This window comes from Arctopsyche grandis, chromosome 5 (assembly GCF_051622035.1).
Source record: "Arctopsyche grandis isolate Sample6627 chromosome 5, ASM5162203v2, whole genome shotgun sequence".
NCBI classification, from domain to species: Eukaryota; Metazoa; Arthropoda; class Insecta; order Trichoptera; family Hydropsychidae; genus Arctopsyche; species Arctopsyche grandis.
The window spans coordinates 33922696-33947224 of record NC_135359.1 but is presented as its reverse complement, the minus strand read 5'-3'; the positions used below and the strand labels follow the sequence as shown (position 1 = coordinate 33947224).

General features: G+C 33.0%; 2 protein-coding genes across 3 annotated transcripts in view; one reads left to right on the top strand and one right to left on the bottom strand.

Annotated features, from left to right (window-relative positions):
• The window catches only part of MtnE (Metallothionein E), a 2261-nt gene extending 1623 nt beyond the window's left edge, over window positions 1-638 (bottom strand). Inside the window, exon 1 of one of the 2 annotated variants that reach the window (XM_077431196.1) lies at window positions 45-638. The gene's annotated coding sequence lies outside the window, so the exon portion shown is untranslated. The remainder of the gene's footprint in view (window positions 1-44) is intronic. The other variant, XM_077431195.1, reaches the window with a different exon arrangement.
• On the top strand, window positions 58-24529 carry LOC143912056 (1-acyl-sn-glycerol-3-phosphate acyltransferase beta-like). The gene is made up of 6 exons (XM_077431204.1): window positions 58-329; window positions 20169-20661; window positions 21606-21739; window positions 21955-22136; window positions 22213-22378; window positions 24278-24529. Exons 2-6 carry the CDS (start codon window positions 20465-20467, stop codon window positions 24445-24447), a joined length of 849 nt encoding a protein of 282 aa, XP_077287330.1. The 5' UTR covers window positions 58-329; window positions 20169-20464; the 3' UTR covers window positions 24448-24529.

The window sequence follows — 24529 nt, the reverse complement described above, 5'->3', positions numbered from 1 at the left end:
CAGTGCGCGGAGGGGAGAGGAGAGGAGAGTGGCGGAATACGTACTTGCGGGAGAGTCCGTTCCGTTGGGTGGCGCGCGAGTGCTGTAGCTGGTTGCTGGTCGGTGGTTGCTGATTGCCGGTTGCTGGTTGCTGGTTGCTGGTTGCTGATTGCTGATTACCGGTTGCTGGTCGCTGGTCGAGGGCTGACGGTTGACGGTTGCCGGTTGCGAGAGAGGCGGCCGTTATATCGGGTGTCGGCGAGTTGCTGCCGGCACCACACCACACCACACCACACCAGACCACGTCGTATCGCACCACACCACACTACACCACTCTCGTTCGCCGCACGGTACCATTCTTCGTCTTTCACCATTGATCGCTTTTCGTTTTTCGTTTTCCGCTCCCATTTCATTGATCGTTTCAGCGGCCGCACTTGCGTGTCAAGTTGACTTGACAGTTGACGTTTCGATATCGGGAATATGCCGACGGGACGTCTCCTTGGCGCGTCAACGTATCCTTCCGACTCTACGATCTCGTACTCCTCGATCTCTTCCTGCTTTTCCTCTTTTATCAGTCGTCTCGCCTTGCCACTTCATAACCTCGTAGTGACGCATCGGGAACGGAAACAGAAACAGGATTGACAAACAAAAAGTTTCGTACACCCTTCTAACGAATATTTGTTGCCCATTATATAAAGAAAATGCGTAATTCGAACTAAATACTTTTCGCGATATATGTATATTGCTTTTTTCTCATTTTTTTTTATTTTATTTTTCTTTTTTATTCTTCATGATAACAAAACTATCTGTTGATACTGCGTACGTTGTATGTTCCAGTTGAAGTGTATGTATCTTCCAGTTGCAATATATGTATATTGACTAGTTAAAATATATTCCATCTAACCTGGTACCGACTGTCGTTATAGTAAATACGAGCAGTGGCGGACTGGGACTGAAATCAGTGCTTGCCAGGAGTCAAAGGGGGCCCACCCAGGATTAAAAAAATTTGTCTTCCCCCCCTCCCATACAACAAAATAAAACAAATTTAGGTGCAAGAAAAATGGTATGGACCAAACCAACGAGAATTTGGTCCAACGTTTTAACCAGCAGGATAAAACCAGTAGCGTACAAAATATCGAAATAAAAATTAAATTTAAAAATTGAAATTAAATATCAAAATTAAAAATATTATTATTATATTAAAATTAAATTCAAATATCAAAATAAAATTATAATCAATATATTAAATTTAAAATAAAATATTGAAAGTTAAAACAGAACATGCCCAATTTAAATAAATTTTCGAGATTGACCTAAAATTAGATCATCAACAATCACATACAGGTAATCCTCGACTTTTGTTTGTCGAAGATGTTTTGACTTACGTAGATACACACTAAGATCGAAAAAAAAATCAAAGAATTATTATTTTTACTTCCCCGTAATGCGCAGTTACTGAAAATATATCATGTGTTAGTATGGGTGACCGAGCGATGGTCCCAACCCGACACGTTGTCGGTTTATCAAACGAAATTTTTTTAGTCTTCAATTGTTTCTCTCGTCGAAATAAATCAATTAATTAAATCATTTCATAGGTAAATTTTATCGGATAATGTCTTCAATTGTTTCTCTCGTCGAAATAAATCAAATAATGCATCTCAGAGGTAAAATTTTTTGGACTAGGGTAACCAACCTTTTTATACAAAAAATTTTTTAAAGCAACAAAACATCTAAAAATATTCCCGTCATCTCTATGCTATAAATTATTGCAAATTAAAAATAAGTACTATAAATTTTGACTAGGGTAACCGGCCTTTTTATACAACAAATTTTTTAATGTGAGAAAAAATCTAAAAATATTCCAATATATAATAATTATTTATAAGGTTTTTTTTCACACTTAAAAATTTTGTTGTATTACAAGGTTGGTTACCCTAGTTAAAAAAAATAATTTTATTTCAAATTTTGTAATAATTTATAGCATAGAGGTGATGGGAATATTTTTATATTTTTTTCTCACTACAAAATTTTTTTTTTGCATAAAAAAGGCTAGTTACCCTAATCAAAATTTATAGTATTTTGAATTTTGCAATAATATATCATAAAGATGATGGCAGTATTGTTAGTTTTTTTTTTCACTTTAAAAAATTTGTTGTATAAAATGGTTGGTTACACTAGTTCAAAAAATTATCATTTATAGCATAAAAACGATGGGAATATTTTTAGATTTTATTTCCAACTTGAAAAATTTTTTGTATAAAAAAAGGCTGGTTACTCTAGTCAAAATTTAATCATATTTTAAATTTTGCAATCATTTGCAATCATTTATGATGGAAATATAATTTCATTTTTTTCTGACTTCAAAATTTTTTTGTATAAAAAAAGTTTAGTTACCTACCCCTGTCCACGGAAATCACAGTTGGAAGCCATGGATAAAAAGAAACGGAGATTACAGTCTCCCGCTGTCGAGCAACAATTCACTAAAAACTAATCTCCGTTTTCCGTTAACGATTTTATATTTGGAAACTGTTTAAAATTGTGTATTCAAATCCTACTAGCTTTCCCTACATTAGTTTTAGCACTAATGTAGGGAATCTCACACCAGACAAAAGTTCTACTTCAGGTTGTTGAATTTTGTTTTACAAGGATTATACTGGGATTTTTTCATGCAGAACACATATTTGAAAGATAGAAAAAAGTATTAAAAGAAAAAATCGGACAAGAGTGAACTGTCACTTCCCTTCTATGGATCTCCACTGAATTTTATCTTTAATTATGTATTAAGGTGGAACTTATAGATATGAAATTTCAGTTCAATACGTTGAAAGGATTCAGAGAAAAACATAAAAACCTTTTTATATATATTTGGTATACTACATATTTCCGTTCAGGGTAAAAAATATTAACGAAATTTATCATTTCGAATATTCGATTATTCGAATAATTTATCAACTATTCGTTTACATATGCATATATTTTGCAAGACGAGTGGATATTTTAAATACATTTTAACTTACTAGGGGAGTAATATCTTGCCATTGAAATTGTATGTACATACATATAAATTTATTGTTCGTATAAATTTAATACATTTCGTCAGTCGAGTGCCACGTGCCGATTCTCAGAATTTGCCCGAGCAACTTGAACAACTTACGAGAAGTTATCCCCAAAATATAATTCTCTAAAAGGAATGAATACGAATCATGTACTGTCAGTATTTGAGCATTCTCTTCAAAAAATTGACAGTACTAGTACATCCACATGTAGCCAAAAGAAAAAAAAACAACAACAAACATAAAACACTTAATAGGTCGCCACCCGAAAAAAGTTGGAAGCCTGTGATGTGTACATAAAATCTAATATACATATAATTTGTAAAATATGTTTGTTCAAACCCCTTGGGCCTATCGGCTTTGCCGCCTCCCCCAAGTATGTATATTAAATACGTATAATTTCGAAAGACACTTTGTATGTTCATATTTATGTATGTTTGTTTGTTTGGTTCGTAGAGTCCGTGATGTTCAATCTAATAAAAAAAAAGAAATGAATATTCAAATAAATATTATATATTATATTATATTAAAATAAAATTATAATTATTATATTAAAATTAAAATTAAATATTGAAAGTTAAAACAGAACATACACAATTTAAATAATTTTTTGAGATTGAGGTAAAATTAGATCATCAACAATCATATACAGGTTTTCCTCGCCTTTTTTGTTTCGAGTTGTGTTTTTAAGAAAGACATTAAAAATAATTTTATTCGTTAAATTTTTTTACTGCTATTTATTTTAGACCCGAAATTTTTTCCTTTCGATTAATTAATTGAATTTCTATATTTTTAATTAACGCGTAATAAGCGTTTGTCATACCTACACGTAATGGTGCTTACGGACTAAACCAACGACGATTTTGGCCAACTTTTTAACCAGCAGGATAAAACCAGTAGCGTACAAAATATCGAAATAAAAATTAAATTTAAAAATTGAAATTAAATATCAAAATTAAAACTATTATTATTATATTAAAATTAAATTCAAATATTAAAATAAAATTATAATCATTATATTAAAATTAAAATTAAATATTGAAAGTTAAAACAGAACATGCCCAATTTAAATAAATTTTCGAGATTGACCTAAAATTAGATCATCAACAATCACATACAGGTAATCCTCGACTTTTGTTTGTCGAAGATGTTTTGACTTACGTAGATACACACTAAGATCGAAAAAAAAATCAAAGAATTATTATTTTTACTTCCCCGTAATGCGCAGTTACTGAAAATATATCATGTGTTAGTATGGGTGACCGAGCGATGGTCCCAACCCGACACGTTGTCGGTTTATCAAACGAAATTTTTTTAGTCTTCAATTGTTTCTCTCGTCGAAATAAATCAATTAATTAAATCATTTCATAGGTAAATTTTATCGGATAATGTCTTCAATTGTTTCTCTCGTCGAAATAAATCAAATAATTAATAAATCAAATAATGCATCTCAGAGGTATGCATAAAGGACTAAACCAACGACGATTTTGGCCAACTTTTTAACCAGCAGGATAAAACCAGTAGCGTACAAAATATCGAAATAAAAATTAAATTTAAAAATTGAAATTAAATATCAAAATTAAAACTTTTATTATTATATTAAAATTAAATTCAAATATTAAAATTAAATTATAATCATTATATTAAAATTAAAATTAAATATTGAAAGTTAAAACAGAACATGCCCAATTTAAATAAATTTTCGAGATTGACCTGAAATTAGATCATCAACAATCACATACAGGTAATCCTCGACTTTTGTTTGTCGAAGATTTTTTGACTTACGAAGATACGCACTAAGATCGAAAAAAAATCAAAGAATTATTATTTTTACTTCCCCGTAATGCACAGTTACTGAGAATATATCATGTATTAGTATGGGTGATCGAGCGATCGTCGCCTATCCGTTGCGTTGTCAGTACATCAATCGAATTTTTTTTTAGTCTTCAATTGTTTCTCTCGTCGAAATAAATCAAATAATTAAATCTATCTCAGAGCTAAAATTTATCGGATAATGTGTGATTATTAATTTTATTTCGACGAAAGAAAAAAAAACCCTTTGACAAATCACCGACATCCGACACTGACGTTATTTTTGTTAAATATTCCATCGACGGCCGAATAACAGTAGTATATCGTGACGACTTTTAAGAAATAATAAACAGGTTTTTTTTTCGCTCGTAATCAGAGAAATTATAATATTTCTCTGGTTGTAAATGCGTATCGTCGTAATTCAAAACATTGTTGTAATTCAAAACATCAACGATGATCTAATTTTAGCTCAATCTCGCTCTTTAGCTTAATTTTGATATTTAATTTCAATTTTTTAATTTAATTTTTATTTCGATATTTTGTACGCTACTGGTTTTAAAAGTTGGCCCAAAATCGTCGTTGGTTTGGTCGGTACGCAGCATAAAACACAGCACCCTATTGGGTGTTGATCAATTTATCAGATGTTGAATATTAACTGAAATATGTATGTACATATGTACATACATACATAGATTGTAAAGATTAGAATATGTATGTACGTATGTATTTTGTCTTAGAATCTAAAACACTAGATCAAAAGTGAATATGTATTATAAACGAATTCAATATGTATTTATTATATGTATGTATGTATGTTGCAAACGGTTGTGCAATTTATGTATGTATGTACTATTTGATATTTTTTCGAATCGGCGATATTAACCAAGTGAGTTTGTATTTTTGCTGTAAACATTATTATCGCTGATTGCGTACTACATATTTGTGTCATGGTATGTTTCTGCTTTGTTTGCATATGTACATACATACGAGTATATCATGTAGCATGTAGTTGTATGTATGTATGTGTAATGTGTGTATGTTGTATCTTGTATCCATAATCGATAGTGCAGTGCGCAATCGTTTCGGCTTGCGCACTGCACTATCGATAAACTTCGCATGACTTGTTTTCTAGAATTATCGCTCTTTATCGGGAATCGTTTAAGCGTTTGAACGAGATAAGGAAAAAAATACCTTTTTCAGCTCGTACGATCTTATTAGTAATATAGAGATAGTGTAATGTAGAGAATAGAGATACATATGTATGTATATGTAGTGTAATAAGTTATTACACTATATCTCTATTCTCTCGTCAGTATCGTTGCTCCAGCCGAAGACATGTCGAGCCGACATTGATGTACAAATGTATGTGCATACGTATCATATATGTACATACATACATGATTTATCTATTTATTTTTAATTTAAATTATGCCACGACGACACGATAGTTAAGGCAAATGCGCTTCCCCGGGCTATTTACAAAAATACAGTCGGAGACATAAATGCCGCATGACATTGGGGAAGTGACTTTCGGAGCATGGATATCGGACACAGCACCCTGCCAAAAAGCGCCTTTCTTACGCTTAAAATGCGAAAATATCATATAAATTGGGCTAAGAACCATATGCATTGGACTGTCGATGATCGGAAAAGGTTCAGTTTCTGAAAAATCGAAGTTCAATTTCTTTGGGCAGGATGGGATGTGGATGGTTCGTCGGAAAGTTGGCGAAAGATTCCGCGCGGAATGCATTTCTCCGGTCGTTGCGCATTCACCCCAATTAATGGTTTAAGGGTGTATGACCGCATATGGTTTAGGATCACTGACCATTATTGAGGGAATAATGAATGCAGAAAAAGTACAAAAATGTGCTTTTAAATTTTGTAATTCCAACGATCGAGAAAATAACGCAACATTAAAAATCCGATTTATCACCATGTCATCGAGCACGATTCTGCACCATGTCATCGCGCTCGAGCCGGAAGTACAATTTCGATTTGTTTTGTCTAAATCTTTTACTAAATGATTAATAATATCCTTTATCACTTACAGATCACAAAGAATATACTGGGCATAAAATCATTAGAATGGCCGGGAAACAATCCAGATCTGAATCTATGGGCTATTTTAAAGAGAAAATTGGCAAAACGACGTACATCAAATATCATAAAATTGCGTAAAAATATAACCGAAACTTGGGAGAATGATATTACGATGGAATGTTTAAATTCAATACGAAATCAACGTATATTGGCGATTATTCAAAATCGAGGCGGCAGTACGAAATATTAAAATATAATAAGTATAACATTACCCAAAAGTAGTTTTATTCACAAAAGATCTTTTCAATACCTCACAAGGAATATTAGCTTTAGAAATCTAACAACAAAAATGGTGTAAGGATAGTCTGACCTTCATAAATTACATGGGCTCAACTTCGGCCCAAGTACCGTTAATGACTGCTTTCTATTTCTGCATCCATTCTTAGAATATTCTGTTAACTATTTCATTTTTTTTTGCTTAAATTGAAGTTTACTGATTATCCTTCAAACTTACAATTACAATACCGAACATAATTAAAAAAAAAAGTAAAAATAGTCGAGTGCGGCATTTTCTATGTCTACGACTGTACATATATAACAACTAATAATTATAAAACTATAACTAGAAAGATGATGGTTAACAAGGCTGCATGAAGCAGTGAAAAGATCAACACGAAATTTAAAAGGGCTGAGGTAACAAGCTTATTGGTTCTGGCCCGAATTGGCAAAAGAGGAGCTCAAAATTAGGGTTTTCAACATCTGTATTATTTCAATTGTTAATTTTACACGACACAGTCACACACCCTGTCCATTTAAAATAATATACATATATGTATTAGAGCTATTGTCTATTGTTAAATACACAAGGATACTATTATTTATATTATATTATTATACTATTATTTATATTATTTTTTGACCATTGTGGCGCTTTAGGAATTCCTGTTATGCCACAATGGTCTGTTTAAAATAAATAAATAAATAAATTATCCACATAATTTGTAGGCTCACTATAGAGACCAAAAGCGACCAAGATTCTGCTCATTTTCAAGATTGACGTAGAAGAAGTTGGACTCGTGCTTTATTATTGTCGTAAGCAAGTCGAAAAAGTCTTACTTACCGTCCAGTATTACCTATTGTAATTTATTAGGGTGCTTAACATCTCTATTATTTCAAATGTTAATTTTACACGACACAGGCACATCATGTCCATTTAAAATAATATATATTAAAGATTTCAATATGATACAATGAGTTAAGACGATACAGTACAGGTTCAGAAGATTTATTGCAGCAGCTGTTTAAATCTTCTTACTACTCTATGCAAGTGTTGCACGTGTCGAAAGTCCTCCAAAACCGCTGTCTATTGTTAAATACACAAGGACACTGTTATTTATATTATCCACATAATTTGTAGACATTTTTTTTTAATTTTCTCCAACTAATTGTATTTCGTTTCTTCTTCCTCGATCTCCGGCAAATTCCATTGTTATATTGTTATTATTTCAAATTAATGTTTATTGTACTCGATAGATTTAACAAACTTATATATGTAGTAAGGATATTTGAATATCTGAAAGAAGATATATACATACAATAGAGACATGTCGTAGATTGCTCACAGTATGGTGTTGAATCCATTTAATTATATAATTCTCGTTGGTACAATGTTCGTCTACATAGTTTGACTACATAGTTCGACTACATAGTTGCATGAATCGGCGTGCGTTGATGAGTTTTTTTTTTGTATGGAGTCGCTCGCTTGTCTCTGGGTCCGGCCTACCCCCATCCAAAACTATACATTTTGAAAGATCGTGTCGGTCGTTCAGGTCATAAAATCCATGCGACCAGACCCAACGGGCCGGACTGCACCGTGCGACTTACGAGCGACTTGGTTGAGGGCGACCAGACCAATGCATGCAGGTAGATGGGACATGCCACACCCGTCAACTTGTTTGTCGCACACATTTCCATACATTTTTTCGTGTCGGGCAACTAGTCGGCCGACAAAGTTGCACGGTGCGGCCGACATTTTGCAACTTAAGAACGACACGTCGCGTCAACCAAGTTGTTCGCGAGTTGAGCGGTGCGGCCCGGCCCTAACATCAAGAGTGCAACTTGGAGGGTTCGCTCAGGTAGCTCAAAGGGATCGGCCCGAGTTCGCCAGATTTCGTAATGTCGTTGTTTGTGTTGTTTGCATGGTCGTAATTATTTGCATATAGGTTTGCGGTTATCGAACTTTTGCAATGGTCTGTTGTAGTAACTAGGTGAGTACACGCCAGTTTTGGTGAGAACGGTTTTTAAATTGCATACACATATATGTATGTATGTAGATTTGCGGTAACTTGGTGAGTACACCCTGTTGCTGTAACTTAATGGGCTCGGGTGCGGTTGCAAAGTTGCCGCTATGTGGTGAATACGGGGCTTAACAGGCACGATTTCACATGGACACAAATAATGCGTGGATCGAAAAATAATACATGTATTTTTATGACGAATAATATAAAATATCAATCAGTCGGACGTCCCGACAAGAGGCCCTTCGATTAGTCAGGGCCCTGAAACTTCTGGATACGGGTGATACTGTTAGAAATATAGACTGTGTCGAAGGCTCCATTGAGATACTATTCTTCTAATATATAATTTGGAAAGAGACTTTGTATATATGTATGTATGCATCCTTCGTTCGTTGAAATCCGTGACGTTATCGAACAAATAATTCGCTTTTTTCCGATTCCCGATCAAAGTTCCCGGGGGCGTAGGCGCCGAGGGCGAAGCCCTAGGGGGCGCAGACGTTGAGGGTGGAGCCCTGTGGGGCAAAGCCCTAAGGGGCGCAGACGTCGGGGGCGGAGCCCTAGGGGGCGCTGACGTCGGGGGTGCAGACGCCGAGGGCGGAGCCCTGGGGGGCGAAGCTCTAAGGGGCGCAGGCGTCAAGGGCGGAACCCTAGGGGGCGCCGATGTCGGGGCGAAGCCCTAGCACTTCGCCCCCTAGGGGTGCCGATATCGGGGCGAAGACCTAGGACTCCGCCCCCTAGGGGGCGCAGACGCCAGCAGCGTACATATAATTTTTTATTAGAGACTTACTATATATGATAGTTCGTTGTTCGAGTATTCAAATAAATTTATATAAAATAAAACTATTCAAATAAATTTAATAAAATGTTTACTATTAGATTAGTCATGTTTAAGCGGTTTATATTACAAATAGCCAAGCGAAGCCGGGTAATACAGCTAGTAGTACATGTTTACGAGTGCCAGTACGAATTGTATTATACATACATATGTATTGATTGTACGAATTTCAACATGAGTAGCTTGCCGTGGAAATTTCCCTGTTCTTGTCGTACAACCTTACTTATGTGTTCGCGAACAGGATACAAGGGGACTACGTGACGCCACACCTAGTTTAGGAACTTTTGAAATGTTTGAATGATATATTTTATTTTTATTTTTACTCATAAATAAAATTCTCCATAAAGTGTTCCATTGCAGAAAAAACTTGGAAAGCCCTGATCTTATCTATTTGTCAAAATTTACTATATATTATTTTTTTATTAACTTTTTGTGTGCGTCTTCTTTTTTGTGCTTTTTTTCGATGTCTATAATTGAAATTAAAGTGATAATTGAAAATTTAATATGTTTGAAAACAATAAAATTGTATTAAGTTGATACGAAATTGATTTATTTTTTATTTTTTATCTATGTTTTTTATTAATTCATCAATGTAAATCCAATCCAAATGAAATTTCACATAGTCGACATAAAAAAATCGACAAAAATATAATGCATGTACATAAATATATGTATATATGTACATATTTGCATTTACATACATACATTTGCATATATTTATACGCGCGTGTGGTGTCGACGAACCTGAAATAAATACTATTATGTATGTATACATCTATCGATATAGTGGTAAACGTCGTTTTATTGTAAACATTATTTTCATTTTATTGATAATGCGACTTTATGTTTTTATTGAAACTTGAATTTTATAAATATAAAATAGATGGCGCTTCGTAATTTCAATAGTAATTAAAAATATATGTAATATACATATATGTACATACATATTTTGAGTTTCATCTCTTATTTTATGGTTTGAAAAAACTTTATATTTTTACAAGCCTCTTCTATGTATGTTTTTTCAATTACATAGCTGTTATTTTGTGTAACAATTTCAACAAATATTGCAACAAAATGTGGGTCTAAGTTAAAATTGACATCGAATCGTCAATTTTTTTTTATCTAAAAGCACTTCAATGACCTTAGTCATGAGATACACGATTTCGGGATCCATCAAAATAATTTTTGAATTTTTTTTAATGCTGCACTAGACGTTAACCAGTGGTGTCACCCTAATGGTTTCCATGGGTTTCCGGAAACTCGTTAAAAATCAAAGGTTTCCGGAAACCCGTTATTTAATCTAAAAATTCATATAATTTTTATCAATAATTATAAAAACAACGAAAATTTAATGAACTTTTATTTAATAGTGCCTTGGACAAAAAAAGGTATATATGTACATATACATATGTATGTATATATTTTCGAAATAATTTTGTTGAAAAATAATTTGGAAACCCATTGTTCCAAAAAAACACCACTGGACGTAACCATAGTGCAATTGAAGGTTCGTTTGACGTTATTTTATTTATTTATTTAATATACTTGGGGGAGGCGGCGATGCCGATAGACCCAAGGAGTTTGAACAAACATATTTTAACAAATTATACATATATGCAATAAAAATGAGAAAAATTAAAACACATTAAAAAACAATATTAAAATAAAAATTTAATAAAGAGTTCCCAAACTGGAAAGTCTATTTTATGAGACTGTAGACCAGGGATAAGTTTTTATTAATTGACGTTTCGAAATAAGAGATATAAAAAATGACGTCTTAATGTGAAACGTAAAGGAGGTTTGTAAAAACTACATATGTACATAAATACGTTCACCACTTGCTACAGTTGTAGGCAATGTCAAAAAAATTCGCATAGCGCAACCCAAATGTTCGGATATAATTCTTGTAAATTTTTTTTGAAATTTAACACTGATTGGATTAATTTTACCTTTTATTTGAAAGATAGGCTTTTTAACTGATAAGTTCATATCGAAGTTCATTACTAATGATATCATATTTTGAATTTGTGGTGAGCTTATTTGAAGATAGGCACAATATTTACGAAGTTCGTTTCTTTCCGGTAGACTTTTTACAAAATACAAAAAAAACCCACGTCTTTGAATATTCGTTCAACTGCTCGAATCTTTCTTTCATTGATACAATTGTTTAGGATTAAGAGAAGATTAAAATGATTAACTCGTTTTGTGTGTTTTCGTCAAATTGACGTTTCTCTTTTTAATTCTTCAAATACCGACTCGACCGAATATGTTTGTAATTCCACTGCTAAATCTTTAGCTGAAACTTACTATTTAAAAAATATAAATACCGACCCTAACAACCTAATCTTAAATTAATAGGGCCAATTATGAATTTCAAATTTCTATGAAAGATCTAAACTCTCTGAGGCGTATATTTATTTGAACAACAAAAAAAAACTTAGCGGTTTCTTTGAGATTTAGTAATGGACGAAGACCGGGTCATAAAAATAAAATATTATTGAAAGTATGTAGTTTCAATGACCTACCCAACTTAAGGTATATAGAAGACTTAATTATCGCAAAACCTTTAACTTGACAACAACAAAAAAGTAGTCTCATACTCAAATGCTTTACGCATGGGAATTTCCGGAATATAATTTGTGATATGCTGTTTCTAATGAATTTGTGTCTGAAATTTTGGTTTGTAAAGCTTTTGGATTTTTAAGCTAAAACAGATGCGTAAAACCAACTTTAAAAGATGGAAATATTTCAACGTTGAGCGAATCTCAGCAGTTCTTTATCTATTCATGATTCCACAATTATAGTTATTGTGTGAGTTAACACATTATTTATTTAATAATATAATCTTGATAGTAGCTTATTTAAATCATTTAATTATATGTGCTTATTAAAGGGAAAGCCATTTTACAGCTGTGATACATAATACAAATTGTAATATTCGTAATAATAATCATATATATAAAGACGGTAATCTCTGTGTGTGTGTGTGTCCTAACGCTCGCCGAACATAATGAACGAATCGATAAATTCATTTTTCGACGAGACGACTTTGTCGCGACTCGAACCGATCACCCCTCACTCAAATACCCTCTTATAGGTGTATTCAAGGTTGGGAGTTAACCAATTACGCCACGATCCAATTTGAAATTCTCCTTTTTTTTTAAACATTAATTGAAAATTTTCGCTATCGCCATATAAAAATACGTAATAAAATTATTTTATTTAGCGAGGTTTTGAACCATTTTTTTTATATATTTATTTTTAATTAAATTGAAATTGAAATTATTTATATTTATATTTTAACGATATTCGAGAAAAAAATTGATTTCATTCACCGCGGGCGCCGGGAATCGAACCTCGGACCCTCCGATTCCAAACGCGATGTGCTCACGAGCCCGCGTCGCATGCCATATCCTCGCCCAGGATGCGGGTTGTAAATACACATCATATGAATATGCACTTAATTTGTGTTGTGTAATAATAATATTCAACGTTACGAGGTCAATGACCGTTTGTGTATAATCGGAAAATTTTACGTTTTGTTAACTTTAATTAACATTTTGTTAACGTTAACTTTAAGAATTGAAAACTATCTATGAGAGTCCGGTTCCGGATTTTTTTTTAGGTTTATACGAGTATATAATAATTTTATACCCATGCGATGATGTTTCATCGGACTATTCACTAGTATATAATAATGATCTTATGAAAGTTCATAATGTTTATAACTCAATTTAATTTATAAAAATATAATATAATATATATTTACATTTTTTTTCCGATATAAAAACTTAAAAAAATCTTAATTTTCTAAAACCGCTGAAAGCCGGCCAACCGGCTTTTTATTTGTAAAAAAATCGAAATCCGGCTTTTTCTTTCGGGCGGTTATTTGGAACCCCTACTATTAACCATACGCACTTGAGGATAGATAAAATGAGGGAACTCAGCATAAATTAATAGTCATCTCTGAATTCACATTTTGATAGTTTTAGCATTGCTAAAAGCAAATGTTGCTGTTGACATACAAACACGGGTTTTCCAAAATTAAAGATGTTGAAGAGGATGCATTATGAAAGTTTTTATAAAATACTAGTGTTGTGCCCGTTGTTTTCAACGGGTGGTTTCGAAAACGAATTTAAACACGAATAAAAATAAAGTTATATGTTATATATAAGTATAATGTAAGGTTATTTATAGGCGCACGCGCAAGTAATATTAATCATAATAAAAAGTGACACATTATGCAATCTAACCCGTTCGAAATGATGAATGAATGTGTGTGTGTGCACCTCTAGAATCCATAATCGAAAGCGAAACGGCTGGTTTCAGAAATAAATTGATGCACGAATTAGAAATTACGAATTACGAAGTGATACATTTTGTGCATCACCGACGCCTCCAGCGCCCTCCGGCTTTGCCCCCAGGGCGTTGTGTTGCCCTGAGGGCTTCGCCCTCATAGCTTGCGCCCCCGACACGTGAAGTGCGGCTGGGGGACGCTCGACAGCCCCCCTCCCACGCTTCCCGGCGTCTCGATTCCCATACTGCTCCCGTCGACTGTCACATACTTATATACATATTAGCTTTATTACCCGGCTTTGCCCGGGGTGTATAAAAAAAATTTAAAAAAAAATAAAAAATTTAAATAAAAAAAATAAAAAAATATATATATAAAAATATATTTATTTATTTTATTAGGAGCGGCGCCCCCGACAGGGGCCCCATGGGGGCTGCGCCCCCTCGGCGGGGCCCTATGGGGGCTGCGCCCCCTGCGCAAAAACAAAAAATAAATCGAACGTGTTTTTCCCACCCAACCTACGACGGATCCAACCAACGACCACCCAAACCACGCATGGCACATATATACAAACATTAGTGTTTTATATGTAAGATTTACCGACAGTCGGTTTTTATATGTGTATTATTATAAAAAAATATAATTTCAAGTAAGAATTATTTATTATTTGATTTTTTTTTATAAATATTTGAACTACCAATATTAAGATACAACTTTTTTTTAGTAAGGAAAAAAGCGGGGGGGGGTCGTTAAAATTAAACACCGACCTGGTTCTTTCTTATTTAGGACTACATCACTGTGTATGTGTATATTTACACACACACACAAGCACCTATGTATATACGTATGCTTAATATGTGTATATATGCATTTACTTTATATGTATCTACATATTTATATAAATATTATACATATATTTACAATGTTGTATTTATCTTGTCACTTTTGCCCCATTAGATAAAAGTTCCAGCTGCATCATCAGGTTTTTGTTTAGTTGTACGCCAAGAAATAAAACTGATTAAATCTAAATGATAAATACTTATATAACCTTAATAATAATATAACCTTAATAATCTTAATTCTGAAGCTCATTACTAATGGGATACGCTCATTAGTAGATTCAAAGTTCAAATAATATTAATTCGTACTTTTGTTACTTGGCTTCTTATTTTTGCAGTGCTCTTTTTTTATCCGGTTCCATTATGATATAATACAATTTCAAATTACAAATTAGGTGAGTAATTTGTAATTTGAAATTGTATTATATGTAATTTTAAACAAAAACTAAGCTCGAAAGAAGTTTTAAACGATAAGATTTTAATGTCTAGTCAAATGTGACGATAAAGTAGATAAATATGCGCGTATTTTATCAGGAGTAATGTAAACTATTTTTTTAACCTTTAAACCCTTATCAGATCGAGATCAGGCACTTGACAATACTCAGCTTCATATATTTGTAGAAACCTTTATTGTTTTTAATTTTTACCATCAAAATGTCATTTGCCTTTGACTTAGCAATTCATTATCCCAACGAGCTAATATTGTATATTACTAAACTATCAATTTTGCTAAATAATTAACTTTAGCCTAAAAATCACTATGGAATGGGTTTCGCCATTGGAAAAACTTATTTGGGAAGTTAAATTACCTTTGAAATTGGTGACATTTCTATATCATGTGACCGCTGTATTGCATAAGGTTCGTACGCTTAATATTAGACAAGAATGCAAATTGTGTGGCTTAATTATTTGTGTGCAAGTAAGATGCAAGATAAAACCCACGCCCATGCAAAAAAAGCGCTGTAGCTTTAAAACCATAAAACTCGATCACTGTACATACATACATACATATGTATGTACATATGTTTAAAATAAATCATCTTCTTCCTAAAAATCTCCACAGACTACGGCTTTGTCTTCCCGATATTTATATTATTATAATTTATTAAAAATATAGTGCTTCTCTATTTTCTACAATTATTTTTTCTTCATCGATGATGGCACGTAATTTAGTAAAACATTTTTTTTGTTTTAATAAAACACTTCTAATTTCTTTATTTTAAATTAAAGTACCATCGATTACAGGCTTTGATATAAACTTAATAATAATTTTTAACGACATTGCTCTCTCTTACAGCGGCTCGGATATCATATTTGAAGTCTGGAATGTCTTCTGGTTTATTGTTCATGTAAACTACAGGTATATGTACTATTGAAATTGCATCAGGGAATATTTACTTGAATATAAAATGAAGAAATTCGGTTTGAAAAGGCCTGCACTTAGTCAGCACATCTGAACGTAGGCTGGCGTATAAAGCTGGCGTCCGTTCGATGGTTCGTTGGTTTGTTGGTACCGAGGTGTGGGGTGAGAGGTGTGTGGTGTGAGGTGTGTGAGGTGTGTGAGGTGTGTGAGGTGTGTGAGGTGCGTGAGGTGTATGAGGTGTGTGAGGTGCGTGAGGTGTGAGGTTTAAAGTGTGAACAATACAACACAAGGGAACACAACACAACAAGCGAGTCAACTCGGGCGGCGCACGCATTTCGCGCATCTCTCTCATTTTCTTTTTCTTCTTTTACTTTTCAAAGCCGACTGGGATGTGGTGTGAATTTTAAATGATTCCAAGAATCCGTTTCGACCCTGGTAATTATTCGTTTTGACACTGTCCATCACTCCATTGCATGTACATGTCTATGCATACTTGTATTATTGTTATTGTTGTATGAATTGTAATGATATTTCAATTCTCCCGATGGAAAAAATCGCTCTAATGGGTGGATTTTGTGGAAAAATCCACTCGAGCAGATTTTTATTCGCATAAATAGTACTAATTCGAATTTATTTTGTCATTACCTGTTTTTTTTTTCTTTTTTATTGATAGATTGTGGTATATGTAAGATGTGTTTTTTTTTAAAAGGAATACATAAAAAGAAGGGAGTCACATTCGGCCTAATATTCCAGTCATAAAAAAGCGAATAATAAATGATTTTTTACAAAAAGCCGACTCAAACAAAGAAAATGGCCTTTAAATCGTGGTCGCTTTATATTCGAGCCAATACAGTAATTTAATCATAGGCATACAGAGCATACTACGTATTTAATGTAATATTAAATTCTCAATTCAAATTCTCCTTATCATTATTATCATTAAGACATTGCATATGTACATACATATATAGGTAAAAGATTTTAAATTAATCATTATGTTTATGATATTTCAACCTTTGCTTATCGTCTTGACATTGATCGTTTACATAAGAGTAAGTCAATCAATACTCGATAATAGTGATAATTCAGAACATGAACGTGGACATATTAGACATTAGACTAAATTAATTTACAAAATGTTATGTCTTTGTATGTATGTATGTATATCTTAATATTATATACACACATATGTGTATGTATAATGCAATATTATTGATTTCCGCCACTCTTATGAGGATAGTTTTATTATTATCGTTGAAGGTGTTTCGCATTATTGCAGTTGTATATACATACGAGTAGTAGGTTAATTATTGGTCTTTTTTATCGACTCGTTCTGTAATAATTAGTTAAATCAAATTCATCTCGGAACAAATCGAACTGAAACTAGCTGTGTAAATCGTTGCGCTCCACTGCTTAATAAAATAAACAATGGTGTGTTATATTAATAGAGGTTTGTTAAGGACGTAGCCGGAAACAATTTATTGTAATACCGTAATACGGTGTGGGACTTCACTTTCATTTAAATAAAGCTAATATTTAAGAATCTCTTCTTATTAGTAGGAGCCTACACGTATTTCAAATTCTCTAATAATAAAAATGAATTCGTTTTTTTCTCCAGCTTCTACGTGGTAATAGGTCATGCCCGTTGTTGCTGGAACAGTTGGGACTTTATGTCCCAATAATTATGTGCGTGGTAGACATCATCATTTGTTGGTTGTACCTCCTGCTCGCACAATTCTTTTTCGAATGGCTCCAATTCCATGACCTATTCGACTTCTTAATGAAATCGTTGCTGCTGTGCCTGGATGCGATATTTTCCCCCTTGGTGAGCGTAGATTAACGGATATTATTTTAACGTATTTGTCTGGTAAGCTGCGCTCATCATTATTTTCTTAATTTGAATATGATGTATGAGTGGAATATTAATTTACTCTCTTCCATTTGGGCCTCGCTGTGATTTTTTTTCCCTTATGTACATTTTAAGTACTATTTTTCTTTTTAATCTATGAATTATTACTATTATTAATATGATTTTTATTTTTCTCTCTTATTTTCTTTTTGATTTTTTTGGTTCGTGGACGGCCGCGTTAAGAAATTTGGTTTCTTAAAATCAGAACGTGGCATTTGACTGATAAAATATATTATGTATGTACATATGTATGTATGTAAATATAATATACCATAGTGACGAATTGGAACTACTCTTTAATGTCCACTTTAGGCCCCTTACTATTTACTATTGTTATAAATAACCTCCTTAGAGTTTTATCCAATGCATCATGTCTCTTGTTTGCTGAAGACGTAAAATTATTCTATTCTGTCAAGGATGAGAGGCAAGCCTCTTTTCTTCAAGCTGATAGAGCCGCTGTCTTGGAGTTCAGTTATATTTTAGGTGTAGAACTTAATATAAATAAATGTGCAATTATGAGTAGAGCCCGGAATCTGAAGGGGCTGTTTATTGTTCAAAGATTGTAAATGCATTGTTAAAGGTTTGCCGAACCTTTTTTACAAAGGATTTACAACAATGGAACAATAGGCGGCACGTTTCCGGCCCCTTCAGATTCCGACCTCTAATTATGAGCTATGGATGGACGTGCACATTCGGTCTTCCATTAAGGCGCTCTTCCACCGAATAGGTTGACGCGCACGTATCGTGACTGATGACGGCGGCAGAAGTACGCGGCGTATGTGTATTCGTATGCGTCACCGTCACTGTGGCGGTGTGCGCACTTCCATTACAAACCACGTACATTGTATCACGGATATTCCATCGGATCCGTCTTGTGGAATCTGTAACAAGCAAATTTCTCTCTAATGATTGAGAAAGTGCGAAAAGCATTTCTTCGATTTCCATATACAATGTAAGCTAGAGTATGGGTATTACCCATATCTCTACTCTATTCCTTTCCTTTTGGGCGTCGGAGGCGTCGGGAACGCTGGGGGCGAAGGCCCCGAGGCGTCGGAGGCGCCAAGGGCGAAGGCCCCGGGGTGCCGGAGGCATCGGGGGCGCTGGGGGCGAAGGCGCCGGGGCGTCGGAGATACACAACACGTAATTCGTAATTTCTAATTCGTGCATCAATTTCTTTCCGAAACCAGTCGTTTCAATTTCTTTAACTTTATTTTTATTCGTGTTTCAATTCCTTTTCGAAAATACCCGTTGAAATCAACGTGCACAAAACTAGTATAATTTGATAAAATGCAAATAAATTTATTTGATAATCTTTATGCTTTTATGATTTTCTCACTGGGGTCCACGAAATATTACGCAAGCAAGGTTTCTCAACTAAGGCCGCAAAAACTTATTCGTAGGCCAGACCTTGGTTTGTGACTCAAGGTCGATCGTTTCCTTTCAGAGTTTGCCAATTTTTTTGATTTTCATTGAAACTGTTCCTGTAAATTGTTATCTCCTTTCGTGTTTTTTTTTTATTTTTAAATGCTTTTTATTATTACGAAATTATGTTCACAATACATCTTATATCTATTTTAATAGCTACTGATCTACTGATCATTTTCTATTTTACAATTTAATTTAATTTGGTTAGTAATCACAGTATTATATTATTCTAATGTTAATATAAAGCATAATAGGAAAAAGAGCTCAAAAACCTATGTCTCCTTTCGTGTGTGTGTAATTAAATGTTCTATTTTTGTTTCAGATTCTTTGATATGAGCAGATTTGGCCTACGCACATTTAAAAATTTAGAAAATATCGAGTGGAAATTAAAATAAATCAATGTTTTAAATTTTATTATTTGTAATAATATTATTCAATTCTAGTCACTAAAATTTTTGGTTCATAAAACTGAAATAGAAACTATACCATATATGTACATACATATTAATTATTTGGATAAAAATAATTAATTTGTGATATTCGAGATTATTTTCTTAATGGCTTACCATTACAATTAGAAATAATAAGTAACAGTAGTTTGAGAGTCAAACAAGCAAAATGTTTTCCTGGAGTTTTATATTGTATTCATTGCCTATACTTTTGGCAGCATATGTTATAAAACAATTACTGTCCAAAAGCGACAACATTATCAAATTCCAATCCAAGTTCTTCGTTTTCTTCTTCCTATCGTCTACGCTGGCCGTTATTTGCATTCCATTGTTCGCATTCAATCCAAAAAATGTGAAAAATTGCCTGTAAGTATAAAATTTAAATTAATGATCTCCATACATGTAATATCGCATATGTACATACAGCCCCGGCCCAAGGGTATATGGCGCCCCTAGGCAGATTGGTTTCAGCCCCCCCCCCCTATTTTTAAACAGTTAAATTCATGAAAGTTCTTGAAATTTTATGTTGAAGAAAAATATATTAAGACAAACGAAAAATTTAATTTAATTTTTTATTCAAAATAGGCAAGTTTTATGTATAAAAATGAATAAAATTAAATAATACACGAATGAAGACATTAATTTTTTTCAACAATGAATTGAAGAATTTTATAGACTCACATTTTTTCATTCGAATATGATTGGTTAAGATATTTAGTTTCGTGAAGAAAATCCATCTCTGATATATATTTATATATGTATACATACATATGTTTCAGCGGTATTTTTTATTTGAAAATGAACTTCCTCGTAAATTATAAGATTTTACAGTCAGTATTGTAACTTCGAGTAGAAAAATTAAGTTGAATATAGAATGTTTTATAAGTTGAAAGAAAGCCAAATATTTATTTTTATTTTTTCAATTTAATAATCAAAAAAAGAAAAATAGGGGTTGCACCTTTTAGCCGGCTCTGTGTACATATGTATTTAAGATTGATATGCTGCTTATTTAAAGAGTTGTAGACCAGTTTCGCTTAATCTGCCACCTGGAGAAGCACATTTTTTGTGGTCCATGAATCTTTAATTACTTTTTAAAAGTAAATGTTTAAAAGTTTAAAAACATACATACATAAATATGTATGTACATATGTACAATAACATACATATGTACATATGTATGTATAGAAATTGTAGCATTTACAAATTTAGATGAAAGTGTGTCGATATGCACTTAACCCAAATATCTTCTCACTTGTGGTGATTCTTTTACTTTCAATTGCGGCATTAATATCGTGTTGGTTTTTCTCCAGATATGCGGCAAGCATTCTAAAGCACATAACGAAAATTATCGGCCTACAATGGATACTAAGACGCGGTCATGTGTTAGCTGAAGATCGTGGCTGCGTCATCGTGGCCAATCACCAATCCATGATTGACGTGCTCGGTATATACATATATACATACATATGATTTTATAGATTATAAACATTTAGCAGCAGTTTTTTCTAACTACATTAAGTATGAACATTTTGAGTCATTTGTCGTAATATCTACCTATGTATCTTGAGGCTTTATCTAAAAAATTACTTGAATGACTACTGTAATTAAGAGAAGTGTAGAAGTGTAAAAATTTAACCATGCGTAATTTTTTCTTTATAGGCATGTTTAATATTTGGCATGTCATGGTCAAGTGTGCGAGTATAGCCAAGAAGGAATTGTTTTACATATGGCCGTTTGGTCTTGCAGCCTACCTTGCTGGGGTGGTCTTTATCGACAGGAACAGTCCCAAGAATTCGTATAACCAACTAAACGCAACCTCTGAGATCATGGTGAAAAATAAAGTAAGTTTGGTGATAATTTTTCAACACCATTTAATACATTAGTGTTTTTAGGGTAAAAAATGAAATATATTTGCAGACGAAAATTTGGCTATTTCCGGAAGGTACCCGCAATACAAAACGAGGAATTTTGACATTCAGAAGAGGTGCATTCAAAGTGGCTATTGATGCCCAAGTTCCTATAATTCCAATTGTCTATTCGCCGTACTACTTCATCAATAGGGAAAAGAAATTCTTTGGAAAAGGTTAGCTTTAAAATACAAATTACATATTCTTTTTATTATATAATATTATTCAATTATCTCAACAAAGCGTATTATTATTATTATTCGCACAGGTAAAAGAACCGTATTTTATTTCCTCAAAAAATTCTCCAAAAATGCAGTCCAATATACACAATATGACATGTGCCCATTTACAATATTATTAGTCACAACACAACAATGTACTCATATTTTTGTTTTCTATACATTTAAAACCTGTCGTATAGAATTTTTAAGATACGCCTTAGTGAGGTGAAAACATTATATGTACATATTTCAGTTGTGTTCCATCTTTTTGTAGTACAGTATATGTACTCTCGATTATCTGAGTGCGGATTAGACATACATCCATAAATTAGTACTATTAAAAAACGATGTTGAAAACGAATGACTGCAACCTTTAGAGTAATTTCGTCAATTAAACAGTTTTGTATTGGTATTCTTAAAAAACCCTTGCTAACGAAATTCACGATACGATTCTGGATTTTACTGGGTCTTATGTACATATAAGACAGGTAATACTCATTCTGATACTAATGAACTTAAAGCAAGTGAAATATTTGTGAAATGTAAATTAATGACAAAGTTACCAGGCTTTCAAAATGTCAATAAAGTGAACATTGAAAAGTGATTACAATGTGATTTAAGATGAGTTGTAGTTTCGATATACATATGTATGTATATGTACATGTAAAGAACAAATAATATTGGCAAATCGACTAATGGCGAAGCCAGGGGGAACTATGGGTGCGCCATTCCCCTCCCCCACCCCCCAAAATATAAAAATATCTAATATATAATTTGGAAAGAGACTTTGTATATATCCTTCGTTCTTAGACATCCGTGACGTCATCGAACAAATAATTCGCTTTTTTCCGATTCAAAGGATTCAAAGTTCCCAAGGGCGGAGCCCTAGGGGGCGCAGACGCCGGGGGTGTACATATAATTTTTTATAAGAGACTTACATATGTACATACTATATATGTTTGTTTGTTCGTGACAGTCAATTTAATAAAAAAAACAAAGAGTATTCAAATAAATTTAATAAAATGTTTACTATTAGATTAGTCATGTTTAAGCGGTTTATATTACAAAAACCAAGCGAAGCTGGGTAATACAGCTAGGATATAATAATTATTTTTTTTTATAAGATTTTTTTATTCGTTCCAAATAAAGAAAAATGCTCTGTTAATTTTCGAACTAACATGTAAAGAATGTTATATTTTCTGTAATTTTATCGTTTTCGTTTTTAATTCCCAAAGAAAGCTCAGTCTCCTTTCTTCTTTCTATGGCAATACTTCGCATATGACGTGGTTGTGACTTTTTGCTGATTTCGATGTAATTTCGGGTTTTGAAAATGAATCTTTCGTAAATATAATTTTGTGAATGCGAATTCTACTGTTCAACATGAAGAGAACTGAGAACATCTAAACCTTTTTTTTTCAAAGAATTAGATTAAATGGACTTTGTCTCAGTATATCGTGATATGGAATTTTATTTTATTCAACGCTTTTTCCAAATTCCGAGCGAAAAAAACTTGTGTTTCAACCCCCTCCCCCCCTCTAAAATAAATCCTGGCTACGACTGTCATACAAACTATATCAATATACAAATAAATATGTATGTATGTCTTAATCTGATACATACAAATGTATGTTTCTGCATTTGAAATAATATGTTATGACATATCAAAACGAAACAAAAATTAATAGTTTAGATTACCTGTGCCTTTCTTCCCCATTATAAGTTTGGATAATCGAGAATATACATATGTATGTATGCACAGTAATTGAAAGTAAATTAAAACTAAATATTATTATAACCATGGCTATATTCTCAAATATGTCATGTAATTAGACATTATTCTGATTGCATTTTCAGGTCGTGTTATTATTACATGCTTGGATCCGATTGAAACTAAGGGATTGACTTTGGACGATATGGACGACTTGATGAAGAAAGTCCGTGATGCCATGTTGGAATGTTACAATGAGGTGTGCAAGGAAGTGCTTTCATCATTGCCCGCCGATTATCCCCTAGCCCCGGCTTAATCGTCTGGGATCTATTTTCTCCTATGAAGCTTTGAACCTAAAAATTTTATAGTCATTATTATTACAATGTGCTGAGTGTTGT